We start from the raw sequence: 16,826 nt of genomic DNA, 5'->3' as shown, positions 1-16,826 counted from the left end.
ACTAAACGTTTACTATTTAGGTTCACTAGGATTACCAAAATAATTTACATTTGCTAAATGCCAGAATAATGAGAATTTTAAAAAGACAGTCAAAAGTTTACATACTGTACATTTTCAAAATTTTGTAGCTTTGCCTTTAAACTGAATAACGTGGGTCAAACATTTTGAGTATCCTTTCACAAGCCTCTCTTATAATATTTTGCTTTAATTTTTGCACATTCCTCCTGACAGAACTGGAGTCGTATTCGTAGGCTTTCTTGCTCACACAAACTTTTTGAACTCTGCCCATAAATTTTCTATAGGGTTGAGTTCAGGGCTTTGTGATGGCCACTCCAAAACTTTCACTCTCTTGTCCTTAAACCACATTTTGCTTATGGTCATGGTCCATTTGGGAGACCCATTTGTGGCCAAACTTTAATTTTCTGGCTGATGTCTCGAGATGTTGCTTCAATAATTCTACATAATGTTCTTTCTTTATGATGCATCTATTCTGTAAAGTGCACCAGTCCCTCCTGCAGCAAAACACCCCCGCAACATGATGCTGCCACCCCAATACTTCACAGTTGGGATGGTGTTTCTAGGCTTGTAAGTTTCCTTTTTTGTCCTTTAAATGTAACGCTGGTCATTATGGTTCCATCAGACTTATAAAGGTCCACAACTCTCTTCCTGATATCTTGGCTGATTTCTTTTGATTTTCACATGGTCTCACACAAGTAAGCAGTGTGTTATAGGTTTTCCTTAAATACTAATCTACAGTTGTGCCTCCAAGTAACTTAAATGTTGTCAATTAGCAAATCAGAAACTTTTAAAATCTTGACACCAACATCTGGCCTTTTCAGAGGCATATTAATCTTATTGTATGCAAACTTTTGACTTTCAAAAAAAAGCTATACAAAATTATCAAACAACATCTTTCTCATTATTCTACTTTTAAGCAAGTAGGGAAAAATTGGTAATCCTAATTTACCTAACGAAGAAAAATTTAGTCACATTTAACATCTGATATTTGTTTTTATGGTTACTGTGCATTTTATGCTGTGTAATAAACTTCTGGTTTTATTGTATTGTACCACCTCATTTTATGGAGAATATATGACCTTGATGACTGGATTTGGAATTACATTCATCTTACTCCGAGACCTAGCTCATACAGAGGCCTGTGTTTATCTTTTGGACAAGTAAACGAGGATTTGAGGACAGAGAAAGTAGCCCATGCTAAACGAGTCTGTTCTCTAGCGTCCACATTATCTAGCTGAGTGTGGTAAAAAGGACTGAAGAGAAAATCATTCATCCGTGTCCTTGCAAAAGAAAATTAAGTATCTCGAGAAAAAGTATCTTTTTTTTTAGAAAATGGCAAGGAGGTGTCCTCAAAACGCCCCTAATTCAGCTAGAAAACTGTATTGTAGTTTTTCTCTTTCATGACCTCAGCTCCGAACCTTTTCAAATCTATTTTGTCAAATCTTTGAAATGAGTGTGCTGTCACTTGTTCAGTGTGCCAAACCAAGTCCGCTAAAAATCTATAACAGATGTGTCATTACACATACAGTAATTGCTCACAACACTATCAGGTCAGTCTGACAAGGTGCTGAGACTTGCTGTAATGCCTGCTATGGAAATTATGTTAATGTAGATCTGTCTGAAGCATAGGCCTACATAAAAATAAAAAACTAATAATGGTAAGCCGTTTTAACACCTTAATATATGAGTTGTACTAATGTTTAATTTCAAACTAATGTTAGTAGTTCATTTGTAGTATATTTTACATTAAGGGCTAAACTTAAACCTAGATACTGCTCATTCTTTAGAAACTTTAATGTTTATTATTCGACTGTTCCTATTTTATAGGTGCCATGACCTTTTTAAAAATATACTAATATTTATTCATTAGACAAAAGTGCATCTTTTAACAAGTACAATTAAGTAAACATAAATACAGTATGTATTTATTTGATTTAATAGTACTTATTTCAATATAGCACCTTTTGTCAAATTTAAATAGTAATAAATCATGTGTTTATTTCTGAATAGTAAATATATATATATATATATATATATATATATATATATATATATATATATATATATATATATATATATATATATATATATATATATATATATATATATATATATATAAAAATATATATGACTGTAAATATTTTACTAGATATTTATCAAGACACTTCTACACAGCTTAAAGAGACATTTAAAGGCTTAACTAGGTTAATTAAGTTAACTAGGCAGGCTAGGGGAATTAGGCAAGTCATTGTATAACAGTGGTTTGTTCTGTAGATTATCGAGAAAAAATATAGCTTAAACGGGCTAATAATTTTGTCCCTAATATGGTTTATGAAAAATTCAAAACTGCTTTTATTCTAGCCGAAATAAAACAAATAAGACTTTCTCCTGAAGAAAAAATATTATTAGACATAATGTGAAAATTTCCTTGCTCTGTCAAACATCATTTGGGATATTATATTATATTATATTATATTATATTATATTATATTATATTATATTATATTATATTATATTATATTATTACAAACAATACAAAACGGTTAAATGTTCCACTTGGTATTAACATTAAAATCACCTTGTGACTTGGTTGTGGTGGTCTATCTTTGTCTCCATCTAGTGGACAGGTTAAGCTACTGACAATAAAAGAGGAAAGCCAGTAAGAGCAGGTCAGTTTGAGAAAACTGATGTTAAATAAAAATATAGCTAAAATATAGATTAATGGTTCTCAGAAGATCTTAATGAGAAAAGCAGAGAATATTACTGTGAACCTCAATTCAGAGTGATTTCGAAGAAGAAAGCACGATGTTAATACCATACTTTATAATAGATGTGTCATTCCTAAACTTTAGGCTATATTTAAATAACTCTTTTCTTTTATAATACTTAGTTATAATACAACGACAGCTTTCTATTATATTATGCAGTCAGAAAGAATCTATTAAACAATATTACATTTTACATTTAGGCCTAGGAATACTCATTTAACAAACACTTTTAAAATAAAGCACTTTAAATCATAAGAGTTGCAGTATATATATATATATATATATATATATATATATATATATATATATATATATATATATATATATATATATATATATATATATATATATATATATATATATATATAGGGTGACGCGGTGGCGCAGTAGGTAGTTCGAGCTTCGGCATGTTTGCATGTTCTCTCCGAGTTCGCGTAGGTTTCCTCCGGGTGCTCCAGTTTCCCCCACAGTTCAAAGACATGTGGTACAGGTGAACTGGGTAGGCTAAATTGTCCGTAATATATGAGTGTGTATGTTTCTCAGAGATGGGTTGCAGCTTAAAAGGGCATCTGCTTTGTAAAACATGCTGGATAATTGGCGGTTTATTTCGCTGTGGTGACCCTGGATTAATAAAAGGACTAAACTGAAAAGAAAATGAATAAATGAATGAATATATAAATGCTATGTTAAGTCTAAGTTATTTTTATTTATTTATTTAATTATTATCCATTCGTTTTCTTTAGGCTTAGTCCCTGATTTATCAGGGGTTGCCACAGTGAAAGGAACAGCCAACTACCATGTTTGACTCAGTGGATTAATTCATTATTTATTTATTTGTTTATTTATTTGTTCATCTATTTATTTACAAGCGCTGCGGCATATGGGCATCTGAGGAGTGTGGTAGTACAAGTTACATAATCAACAGCTCATCTGTTCTCTAGACTCAGTAATCCCATTAAGACTGTGAAACCCATTTGCCTAAACTCATATGTCTTTTTAGTGGCAAGTTACAGTAGGTTTCTGGAGTCTACATTGTGTTTCTGTCAGGAGGAATGGGGTTTTCTGCAGATGGAAAGAAGATGTGAAGTTTGAGTCTGGAGCAGCTGTTGTGCAGAGCCCAAAACTATAAAGCGAACATCCTTATATTTATTCCTCATTTCCTGCGAGTGGAAGAGACACACAACGTCGCTCACAAACTTGAAAAAATGCCAGAAAGATAAAAAAAAAAGCCCATGACATTTTTTTCTAGATTCACATCTCGGTGTAAGGTTGACAGTTACCAGAAATGTAATCTTACGTCACATCACAACACATTTAGCCTTGTTTGTCCAGGTCTGGTTAGAACTTGATATTTCTAGATGATCAAAGCCAATAAAGGAGGCTTTTAAAAGAAGGCACACGCCTAAGGTCCTGAGTCTAAACTGGTCTATGTTTCTTTAATCGGTAAATCTGTTTTGGGATGCTACAATGGTTTCAGTGTTGAGATGAAGAGTGCAGTGGGTGTAAAGAAACCAGAAGAAATGTGTTGTTCATTCTCCCTCAAATAGCCTACATATAACTATATATCACTGAAATGCAACTGGAAAGATGACTGCAATTTGAAGCCCAGTAAAGGAGGTATATGAGTGAATTTAGGCTAAATGTATTTATTATTATTATTTTAAATTACATTTATTTAAAGGTGCTTATTTGCTAGTGTAAAACTAGTTTTTATTAAAACTAAAATAATTACATTTTAATATTAAAATATATATATATATATATATATATATATATATATATATATATATATATATATATATATATATATATATATATATATATATATATATTTATTATTATTTAATAAAGGTTGCAATGGGCCTATAAATTTTAACGTATAAAGTAAATCTGCACTGTAAAAAAAAAAATCTGTTATTTTAAGTTTTATTTTATTTTATTTTTATTTTATTTATTTATTTATTTTTTTTGCCAGAAAAGAAACGTAAAATAACCGTTAGGCTACAGACATTTACCACAAGATGATAGATGATAGTAATTACAGAAATTTTCTTAAATTTTATTTTCTTACCGTCTGTTATTTTACTGTAAAGGTCTGTAATTTAACGTTTGTTTAACATCTTATCTGAAAGACAGCGCCCACTGAGCTGTACAGAGTCCCAATCAATATACTGGGGCATTAGGGCCAAATTTGCCCACCATCCAGGTGGATGCTGCATACTGGTGGTGGATGAGGAGATTCTCCCAAAAAATGTGTAAAGCACTTTGAGTGTGATAAGTGCTAAATACATGTATAAGTTTATTATTATAATTATTATTATTTTTATTATTAATATAAAAATCTTTTATTTTCAAATATGTTGGAAACTATATAGTTTAATTAACAAGTGACAAAAACAACACCGCCTACTTGAACCCACAGTAAGAGAGCAATGTAAACACGTCTTCACATTCTGAGAACCAAAAACATAGACAAAATTGTAGATCTATAATCTATATTCTATCTCTAAGTAATTAATGGTATTATTCTGAAGATACTTGGTTAACCTTTTAAGCAGTGTTGGGGAAAAATACAGTATTACAATCTAAGTCAATTAAAATGGTAACTAATTGTGTTACTTTTTAAGGAAAGAAATGCAAAAGTATGTGTTATGTTACCTATATGAAAAGAGTAAAATAGGCTTAAAATTGATATATATATATATATATATATATATATATATATATATATATATATATATATATATATATATATATATATATATATATATATATATATATATATATATATATATATATATATATGTGATATGTCACCATGTTGTCCAAGAGAGGGAAACTCTTGTCCCAGCATGTGGAAAGATATCCAACCTGTGTCTCCTACTGACCAAGCATGCTTTAACAAAGTGATTGTGACTCATCACAAGACTGTGTCATTATAACTGACTAAACTGTCTTCAGCATGAGATTGAACGGGGAAGAAAACACTGCTGACAGAAGTAGGGCTTTTTTTTTTATTTCTTTCTTTGGGGAGGATGAATAGCCTATGGTTAAGAGTGTTTATTTTGGTTCTTATTGCCATGAAGAGATACTGTGCCTTCTGGCAGATGAGAGAGACTTGTTTCAATCCACAAGCTGAAACACACACACACACACACACACACACACACACACACACACACACACACACACACACACACACACACACACACACACACACACACACACACACACACACACACACACACACACACACACACACACACACACACACACACTGTTTTAACCTTTACATTAACACTGGTTAACCTAGGTTAAATCTTGTAAAAATGTTCCTACTTGGAGACATGAACATACATGCAAAGTTTTGAAATTTGAAGGGTGTGTTTACAAGACACAGACACCCATAAATGGATCTAAGAAAACCACTAAAAACACTGAAAAGGTTTTGTTCTTGTCAGGGGACCTCATGATGTAAAGAAACACTACATGTTTGCACTGTTGTCATGGCCATAGACTGAACATGTTATATGCAATAATGTTACAGTTTTCACAAAATTGTCTCTTGTTATAATTTTTGTAGTTTGCATGTAATGTTTTCTATTGCCAAAGTTTGCATTTTTAGGCAACGTTGGAAAATAATCATCAATGTTTAGTTGAAAACACTATATACCATTTTAAGGCATATAAACAATAACAATATAGTCCTATATTCTGCTTTACTTTTTAGTTTGCCTAGCTTCAGAGATTTCAAAAAGCTCTACATATTCATAAATGATGTTATGGTAGCTGTTTTATTGTTAAGTTGTGATTAAATTGTCTCTTTACAGTTATGGAATAGTTTACAAGCAGGAAATGTTTACAAGCAGGAGGGCCAATGGCATCACCACATTGAAATGGTTTATTGCAGTGATTCTCAAAGTGGGGGTCGCGGGACAATGACTAGGGGTCGCTTGATGATTTTCAAAACTCAAATAAATATTATTAAACTATTTGAATTACCATATATTATTCATAACCCACAGAAGATAGCTAATAGTTGCGTTAAAGAAACAACAACAACAACATACAAAAAAAAAATCAGCCATACAGACAGACAAACAGACAGACAGACAGACAGACAGAAAGACAGACAGACAGACAGACAGACAGACAGACAGACAGACAGTTGCAGCTCATCCAGAATGCTGCTGTCATTATTCTGACCAGAACCAGAAAATCAGAGCACATCACACCTGTCCTTTGGTCTTTACACTGACTCCCAGTTTTGTCTATTTGTGGTGTAAGTTTGAGATGGACTCATAAAGTTTAATATGCAATGTTATACTGCCTAATCCTAATTATCAAGAAAAATCATTTCATTTGTCTCACAAATTAAATGTATGCTAAAATCAAACATTCTGTAACATGAGTTAAAAAAAATCCTCATGAAAATATAATGATGTTTCTTGTCAATTTACTGTATATACAGTGCTCAGCATAATTGAGTACACCCTATTTTGAAAATGAATATTTTTATCCATTTCTCAGTAAAGCAATGTATTTTGGTGCATTTAAACAAAACAGATTAATTAGACAGATATATTTTTAAAATAATATTTTAGTCACAAAAAAATCAAGCAAAATATAATAATATTAATAAATAAAATACAAAATTTCAACAAAATCGTTTCTTTTTGTTTTTGCTTTTCTTGATTTTTCCTCTAATTAAAAGTTGTATTTAATATTTTTCTAATATTTAGACCATTATCGTAAGTTACTGTTAGATTAGCCCCAGATTTGGCTTTTGTACTGACTAAATCTAATGTATGCGCAAATATAAAATTGTATAGCTTTCTATTGAAAATATGAATATAAAAGATAGATTTGTGAGGGGTGTACTTATATATGCTGAGCACTGTAGGACAGATTTAGTCAAATGACCTGATGTTGCTTCTGAACAGGTCAAAGCCCAGCATGCATAATCAATAAATGAAGGAAGAAATGAGAATGTGAAGCACATGGAGACCTGAACTTCCCCTTACGTCAGCCAATGCCTCCTGTAGCTGTGTAAAAATCAGATTTAACAGCCGCATTTTAGCACTGACTAAAAGTGTTTATTATTACTTTGACTTACCCAGAATCTCTGGATGTATTATCAGTCAGTATGTGGTGAAATGTAAAAGGCCGTGTTGCTGAAGGCTGTGAATCAGGCTGATCTCATGACTGCCACAGCTCTCTATTCACTCTTTGTTTGTTGGCCTGCAGGCTGAATTTGCTCTCAACAACAAGTATAAAAGATGACCATCTTCTGATATTTAGCAAACAGACTGTTTGGTTACAGAACTGCTGCGGATGATACAGATGAACTGAAAGATGGGGAAATCATTTTAGCGTTAGGTGAAAAAAAAGCAATGGGCTACTCGTCTTTCTTTAAAAATCAGGTTTGAAGGTGAATATTCAGCCGTCAGGAGTCTTTTTTTCCTTCTTTTTCCTCGCTGCCAGCTTTATAAAGTGTTTAGGTTTGGTATCCTGACCACAAAGCAGAGAAGATGAGTAAGTGTAAGAATGATCTGAGTGAGAAAGAGAAAGAGCGGCTGCTGATCCGCCGAGCCAGTGGAGCCAAAGCCTCTCAGCTGGCTCATATGGAGAAGATGCTGCAAGAAACCAAAGGCCTGCTGGAAAAGAAGAACGAGACAGAAGTGGAGACAGAAAGTCAAAGCTGTGGGGACACTATGGGTCGGTATCTCAACTGTCTGTGAATGTGTAAATGTTGGCAGTTCCTAAAATTTATCTGTTTAGATTTAATTCTCAAATTTTAATCTTGTATTAAGTGTAAAATACATTTTGCTTTAAATGCAAAAAAATTATTTGCAGTTTATTCAGTCTTTTGTGCTGTTTTACTGTGGAAATATACAAGTCCAAAATTAGTTTTAAGCTACACTGTAAAAAATCCAATGACAAAAAGTCAAGACAACAAATATTTTATGTTACTTGTTATAATCAGTTAATCAGGTTTCAACAATTTTTTTTTTAAGTTATACAAAGTTCAGACAGTTGGATATATGCAAGTTGAGACTAGAAAAGTTCATTTAAATCAACTAAAAAAGTTAAGTAAAAAAATTGCTTAACATTGCAGGGGTATGAATCACTTTGGCATCTGAAAAACATGGTACATAACCTAAATGAAAAGAAATGTAAAACTTTTTTATTGGTTTTATTATGTGTGTTTGCTACATAGACAGACTTATCTAAGTTCTTATTCAGTGTTTTTCTTTTCTTTTCCCCACTTAAAATAAGATCAAAATATGAATTTTGAATTACAATGGCATTTTTTTATTTGTAACTTTATTGTAAATCATTTGTAAATGTATTATTTATACAGTGCTTGCAAAATTGAGTACACCCCAATTTGAAGATGACATTTTTTTATGCATTGCTCAGTGAATAAAGGTATTGTATTTTGGTGCATTAAAAAAAAATGATTTACTAAACATATATATTTATTAAAATAATATATTAGTCACCAAACATATTTTTTAAAGTGAAAGATAATACAATTTAATTCAAGCAAAATATTGCAAAAAAAATAAAGTGACAACCTATAATTTTTTTTTATTAATATATTTTTTGCTTCTCTAGATTTTTCCTCTTTTTAAATTTGCATTTATTACTTTTCGATAACATATGCATTTAGGTGTACTAGTTTTGGACCATTATCGTGACTTTTGTTAGATAAGCTCCAGATTTGGCTCCAGTACTGATTAATATATATGCACACTGATGAATGACATCTGCTGGATAAGTTGGTTGCTCATTCTGCTGTGGTGACCCCTGATTATTAAAGCCGAAAAAAAAAATGAAACAATTAATAATATTGTATAGCTTTCTATTTTAAAAAAATGAATTTAATATATAGATTTAATTATTGGTGTACTTATATATGCCGAGCACTGTGGATGTGACCCAGGACAACACAGCCATGTGTGTACATGTCATACGTGTAACTTTTTTTAAAATTGAGATTTATACATTTCCTGAAAGATATAAACTATTAAAAAAATAAGCTGATTGATGTAAACTTTGTTAGAAGATGGCAGTATTTGGCAAAGACTACTATTTAAAAATCTGAAATATGAGGGTTAAAAACAAAACAATAAATAAATAAAATAAAATAAAATAAAAAATTGAGAAAATGACCTGTAAAATTGTCTAAATTAAATACTTACTGTAGCATAATACTAATTAAAAAAAGTTATGATATATTTACTGTAGGAAACAAAATACAATATAATCTATACTTAATATTTTAATGATTTATTTCATAAAAAAATAAACAAATTTTGACCCACCCAATGTATTTTTGTTTCACCCAAAGATTTGTTTAAACTTATTTAAGATATTTTATTTTCAGTGTATATGTCTACATCAATATTATATCTATGCATAATAATTCACATTTTTAATAGAAAATATATGGGCCTTTATTGAATAATGCATATCCCTCCATGCTCTTTTTATGAAAAATTATTGAATTATTAGCCCCACTGTATTTATGTCCACAATTTTTGTTTAACGTCGGGAATATTTTTTCAACACGTTTCTAAACATAATATTTTTAATAACTTATCTCTGATAACTGATTTATTTGCCATGATGATGACAGCACATGATATTTTACCAGATATTTTTTTGTAGATACCCGTAATAAGATTAAAGTACAATTTAAAGGCTTAACTAGATTAATTATAAGTTAGGGTAATTGGGCAAATAATTTAATGATGATTTGTTCACCAGACAATCAAAAAAGTATTGCTTAGGGGGGCTAAGAGTATTGACTTTAAAATAGTTTAAAAAAATTTAAAACTGCTTTTATTCTAGTCGAAATAAAACAAATAAGACTTTCTCCAGAAGAAAAAAATATTATAGAAAACACTGAAAAATTATTTGCTCTGTTAAACATAATTTGTAAAAATATTTGAAAAGGAATAAAAATTCACAGAAGGGCTGATCATTTTGACTTCAACTGTATCTTGTATTTCATAATTGTCATGCTAACAAAGCAATTCAGTCTGACTGTTTAGTGTGTTTTCTTCAGTGTCAGATCTCGAACAGAAGGTCCAGCGCAGCAAGCGAGACCGTCGTAACTCTCTGCACCGCACACAGTTGCTGGAGAGTCAGATGAAGACGGTGCGCGGGGAGCTGGTGGGGACGCTCGACCACCTGCAGGAGCTGCGCAACATCCTGAGGCGCTCACAGCAGAGATCAGAGGAGCGCGAGGCCGCCATGCAGAGACTGGCAGCAGGTCTGAGGTGAGACTCCACCAGCTTTCCTTCACCCGATCCAGTTCTCTCATCGGATGAAGACTTTACTATATGCTGTTCATCTCAAATATCTGCTTAAACGCACATCTAGAATGACTCTGGCCCACACTGTAATGTAAAGGAATGAACCAAATATATCTTCTTTAAGCATGCCACAGTTACTCAAACAGATGGCATGATCGGTTTACACTACAAAGATCCATTTTGGTGTTCTGACGTTACTGTTGGCCTATGATAGCATCCTGTTTTTATCTTCTGTTGTCACCAAAATGCCGCCTTTAAACCTTAATTTACAGTTTAAGTATATAGGCATCTACTGAATGCCCTGTTAACTTGTGAAACAAATTTAACAGCCTGTCATATTTGACATTTTAATGGGCTAATTTATATTTGAATGCTTAAGGCAAGTGTTTTTTTTTTAATTGTAAGACTGTGTACAAATTGTTTTAGTGGAAATTGTTTAAGTGGGAAATGAGTCCAGTAATTCTTAATATGGATGTTTTAGTCAGCCATATTCATAGTTCCAGCTGTTTTGTGTTTTCTTTTCTTCTGTGACTTTATGAACTACCACATGTAGGTTCATTGTGAATATTAATCAGCATTTCAGTAATGTACTTGAACTTTACAGGTTGTGTGTGTCATACTGTGTATACATTTCTTCATTAAAATATTGATCTGTCCTTCAGGTTATAGACTTTATGAAAAGAAAACATCAATCTTATCCATTTCAGTAGTGCATTTCCTTCCCTTATCTCAAAGCTCACTTTTTCATGTTGCTTCCAGGAGCTCTTGCATAAGATCTAAGTCTACTTTTCAGATCCTCTGCTTTGTCTGAAGTTCTTTCATATTTTCTGTCCTCATTCAACCCTTACTAGTGAGGTACACTTTAACAGCAGTGACCTGACCTCACTTCACCTTGAGATGAAAGCTAAAAACTGTTGTTTTGCATGGTACATCCACACCAATAGGTGTCAGTATACATTCAAGTAGAATGCAGTATCTGTCAGGTTTAGTTGTGGTCATGAAATGGAGTTCTTGATAAATTGTTTTTTTCTTTCCTACCTGCATTTTAAGTTGTGAAAAACTGAACACTTTCCAGGTCCAAGCCTCTACTCTTTTGTATTGAGAAGATGTTTATGTCAGTGTTTAGTCATGTCACACATTAAAGCATTTTTTTTTTTTTTTTTACAAAATCATGATTGTGTAACTACATTCTGCATCTCAGACACCAATATATTAACAATTTAAAAAATAATTAATGCTTGGACATTCACTGTCAGTGCTTTAGGCATTTGAGAAACCAAATGGAGGAACCAATGCACACTTTATTAAATTAACAAAAGAAACTCAAACAGCCCCATGGCAGAAAAACAAATACTTCACTAAACTAGAGTTAAAAACCTCAGTGTCACAGCTAAGGGTCTGGATACTTAGAACCATGTGATATTTCAGTTTTTCTTTTTTATTAAATCTGCAAAAATGTCAACAATTCTGTTGTTTTCAGTCAATGTGGCGTGCTGTGTGTACATTAATGAGGAAAACAATGCCTGTTTCTCAATATCCATTCTTCAGCAATCTTGTCTCCTCGAGTTCTCGTGTAACGTCATCTTCAACTGCCAAAATTCAGTTCCAAAACTCAAGACCACAAGAACGAAGGACCCATGACAGTTCCCGCATGTGTTCTTGGTATCGAGGATGCACTGATACAGACCTGAACATCGAACTCACTCTAGAAGTCCCAGAAGTCATTGCAACTGAATAAAGGAGGTGGGACGTTCAGCATTTTATATAGATTTATTATTAAAGTTCAGAGATATAAGTGATTTATCTCAGGAGTTTTACCATAAAAATATTTATAAAGCCATAAAACACATTAAGGGTGTTTATTTGCTGATATTCATATTAAAATATGTTTTATTTATATTGTGCGATGTATATTTTTAAGGTTTTTGTGAATGTGATATGCTGAAAAAGGAAAACATGATAAATCGTTGTGTGAATGCTGTAATGTTTAAATAATTTTCCATTAAAAATGCGAGAAGGAAAAAAATGTGTTTCTCCGAGGTAACCTGACAAGACCGGTCTTCACAAGAACGCAAGTTCGTTCTCTGCCTTCTTGCAATAGAGAAACAGCCCTAGAACTTAAAGGATTTAAGCAAATGGATGCAATATAACAAAGAGTGAAAAATTTAAGGGGGTCTGAATACTCTCTGTACCCACTGTAATCCTATAGTATATTTGTAAGTTCACTTCTGGTAGAAATTAAAACTTTATGTTTACTTATGTTTACCACTGTTACACGTATATGGTACACTTAAAAGTAAGTACGTTTTAGGGTGCTTTCACATCTGTGGTTCAGTTAATTTGGTTGAGACCAAGCGTAACAAATGATACATTGTTTTTGGGTCCTTTTCACACTGATTACTTTGATTCAAACCAGTTGAAAAGAACCAAAATGTAGTCGTGTGACAAAATCCACTTAACCCCCTATTGCATGGCCTAACCATATGGCAAAATGGTGAAAAGAAACAGATGAAAAGAAACATCAAACTGCAAAAGCATAAAAGATTGAAACGGCACATAGGTAAGAAAAGAAAGTGAATTCAAAGTGAATTGCGCTTTAGCACTCAACATTTATAATATCCACAGTACTTCTTTATTTTGTTGTAATATTGTTGAACATTTGCTTATCAGTTGTGCTCTGATGGGGTCCAACTTTTTAGGTTATCTGCAGGGCATTGAGAACTTTGAACTGATGAACTGGCAAATCCAAACAACTATAATCTCCTGAGTTACATACATTAAATCTTTAGTAAACAAAACTGCAACATTGCATTATGCTTATTTAAGGTTTCTTCCCTCTGGCAGGTTATTATGAATCTTGACTTATCCGTTAGCTGATAAGGATCGACATTAAAGAACTCTGATGCTGAACACAGGATGGCCTAAGTGATTCTCATCAATATATTCTTAATATGGACTAAAATCTCAGGTGCTTTACCCAAACCATGCTCTCTAATTACATTATAAAACCTCTCAGATCACTGCACAGAGAATGGAAAATTACAATACTAAGATCTGTTGACCCAAGTAGGCATAGTACATGGGTCATTCACAGGTAACAATGCTTTTTTATAAGTGTGATGAAAGCAAATATTAAAAAGAGAATAAAAAAACTGTTGTTATTTTTATTACACAATTCTAATTTTAGAAAGCAAGGCATTGTTATTTTCCTTGCATATATTCACATTGGAAAGATGTGGTCCTTTTGGCCTTGTGCAAAAGAGTGCTTTTGAAACCAATAGTTTCATTCCAATTGGAATAAGAGAAACTCTAAAATCACAAGAGTTAAATTTACTTGCAGTCACTGTCCATTGTGTCAATTACTTGCATATAATTAATTTCTTTAAGTGGAATTATTTTATTAAACATTAATTTGTTTTTGAAGTCCAAATCCATAGTGCCTCACAGAAAAAGGTGGTTTGCCGACTTTAGGTTGGAGGAAAGTCCTTACCCCAGGTAGAGGAGTTCAAGTATCAGGTTTTGTTCACGAGTGAGGGAAGGATGGAACGTGAGATTGACAGGCGGATTGGTGCAGTGGCAGCAATAATGCGGTCGATGTATCGGCCCGTTGTGGTGAAGAAGGAGCTGAGCCAAAACGCAAAGCTCTCGATTTGCCAGTCAATCTATGTTTCTACTCTCACCTATGGTCATGAGCTTTGTGTCATGACCGAAAGGACAAGATCTCGGAATCAAAAGTGGTTGAAATTAGTTTCCTTCGCAGGGTTGCAGGGCGTACCCTTATACATAGGGTGAGGAGCTCTTCACCTGGGAGGAGCTCAGAGTAGAGCTGCTGCTCCTCCACATTAAGGAAGTCAGCGAAAGTGCTTCAGGCATCTATTTCAGATTTTCATTCAAAATTAGCATTTTTCTCAGGCTGTTGTATGTAGTTTTAGTAATTTTATTCTCAGTGCAAAGAACAGGTTATTGTCATTGGCTTAAAAAAAAATTAGAGAAAATTTCAGATGGCATTTAGAGATTTTTGCATTTAAACTCTTCATTTGTACAATTTAAAGCTCAGATGTTTGAAGCAGTTATGTTAACTAATATACATGACTTCATTTGACTTGATAAGAAAAACAAAAAAAATTAGTTAATTCAACAAGTTAAATCCAGATAAGTAACTTATCATTCATTCATTTTCTTTTCGGCTTAGTACCTTTATTAATCTGGGGTCGCCACAGCAGAATGAACCACCAACTTATCCAGAATATCTTTTACGCAGCAGATTTCCTTTTAGCTGCGACCCATCTCTAGGAAACATCCATACACTCATACAGACTTATAGACTACGGAAAATTTAGCCTACCCGATTCACCTGTACTGCATGTCTTTGGACTTGTGGGGGAAACCAGAGCACCCGGAGGAAACTCACGCAAATGCAGGGAGAACATGCAAACTCCACACAGAAACTTCAACTGACCCAGTCGAGGCTCAAACCAGCGACTTTCTTGCTGTGAGGCGACAGCACTACCTACTGCTCCACTGCGTCGCCAAGTTAACTTATCTCAAAATATTAAGTTGTGATAATTAATTAGTGCAATATATTTTTACAGTGCAGTTTTGCAAGAATGTGGATGTAGGGGGTCAGTTCCCTGAAACACACTTCTGCGCTATAAAAAATATGTGATCAATTAGTATTGATGGTACATGTTTTTAATTCATTATTAAACTAAGTGAATTATGTTCTAACTTAATTTTATAAGTTACACAAGCTTTTTAACAAAATATAAGTTCAATGGACTCATAACATTAATTTGATTCAGCTTAAAAATGTAAGGCAACCAGGATTTTTAGTGTGCTTTCATTTTCTGCATATAAATTTAAAACTGCGAAAAGACTCATAAGAGCAAAATGTGCACTGTAAACCCAAAAAAATAGTTGACTTTCCTAGAAATTTGTGTGGAAACCAGCTTTAATGCTGATTCAAAACTTGAATCAGCATTAAAGATTCAACAACTCTACAGAGCATCAGCAGCAACTAATATGATTTGCTTGATTTTTGAACAAAAGTTATCGGTAACAATTATTAAAAATTAACATTTTAATTGTTTTATTGAAACTACAAATTTTCAGAAGCTAGCCCTGCTGTGAAGGGGGGTTGCTTTACCTGGAGCCCCTGCACGTTAATGTCAGCTGTAATTCATGTTAGATTATGTGTTATGGCAGGGGTGGCAAACCCTATTCCTGGAGAGCCACCTTCCTGCAGATTTCAGTTGCAACCAATATCAAACACACCTGCCTGTAATTATCACGTGGTGTTCAGGTCCTAAATAATTGGTTTATGGTGTTTGATATGGGTAGCAACTAAAAATCTGCAGGAAGGTGGCTCTCCAGGAACAGGGTTGGCCACCCCTGTGTTATGGCAAGAGAAACAAGAAGCAATTTGATCTAGTCAGTGATTTTTAATATTGTATAATAATGAATAGAATGAGAGGCAGGAGTAATGAATCAGCATATGAATAATTACAGTGACACTTTTTTAGTTACAGTGCATGACACACCTAATTATTAATACATTGCTGCATTCATCTTTCCCTCTATCCTGACTAGTCTTCCAGTTCCTGCTGCTAAGAAACATTCCCACAGCATGATGCTGCCACCACCATGCTTCACTGTAGGGATGGTATTAGTCTGGTGATGAGCGGTGCCTGGTTTTCCCCAAACGTAACTCCTG

At 33.1% G+C, this 16,826-nt stretch overlaps 1 protein-coding gene across 1 annotated transcript; it reads left to right on the top strand.

The window, feature by feature from the left end:
- Positions 1–8,088: 8,088 nt before the first annotated feature.
- Positions 8,089–12,270, top strand: si:ch73-389b16.1. Its single transcript, XM_002662421.7, has 2 exons — positions 8,089–8,504; positions 10,864–12,270. The coding sequence occupies exons 1-2, from the start codon at positions 8,318–8,320 to the stop codon at positions 11,079–11,081; spliced, it is 405 nt and encodes a 134-aa protein (XP_002662467.1). The 5' UTR covers positions 8,089–8,317; the 3' UTR covers positions 11,082–12,270.
- Positions 12,271–16,826: the final 4,556 nt, after the last annotated feature.

The sequence above is a fragment of the Danio rerio genome, chromosome 6 (assembly GCF_049306965.1).
Source record: "Danio rerio strain Tuebingen ecotype United States chromosome 6, GRCz12tu, whole genome shotgun sequence".
NCBI classification, from domain to species: Eukaryota; Metazoa; Chordata; class Actinopteri; order Cypriniformes; family Danionidae; genus Danio; species Danio rerio.
This window is presented reverse-complemented; position numbering and strand designations above follow the sequence as displayed.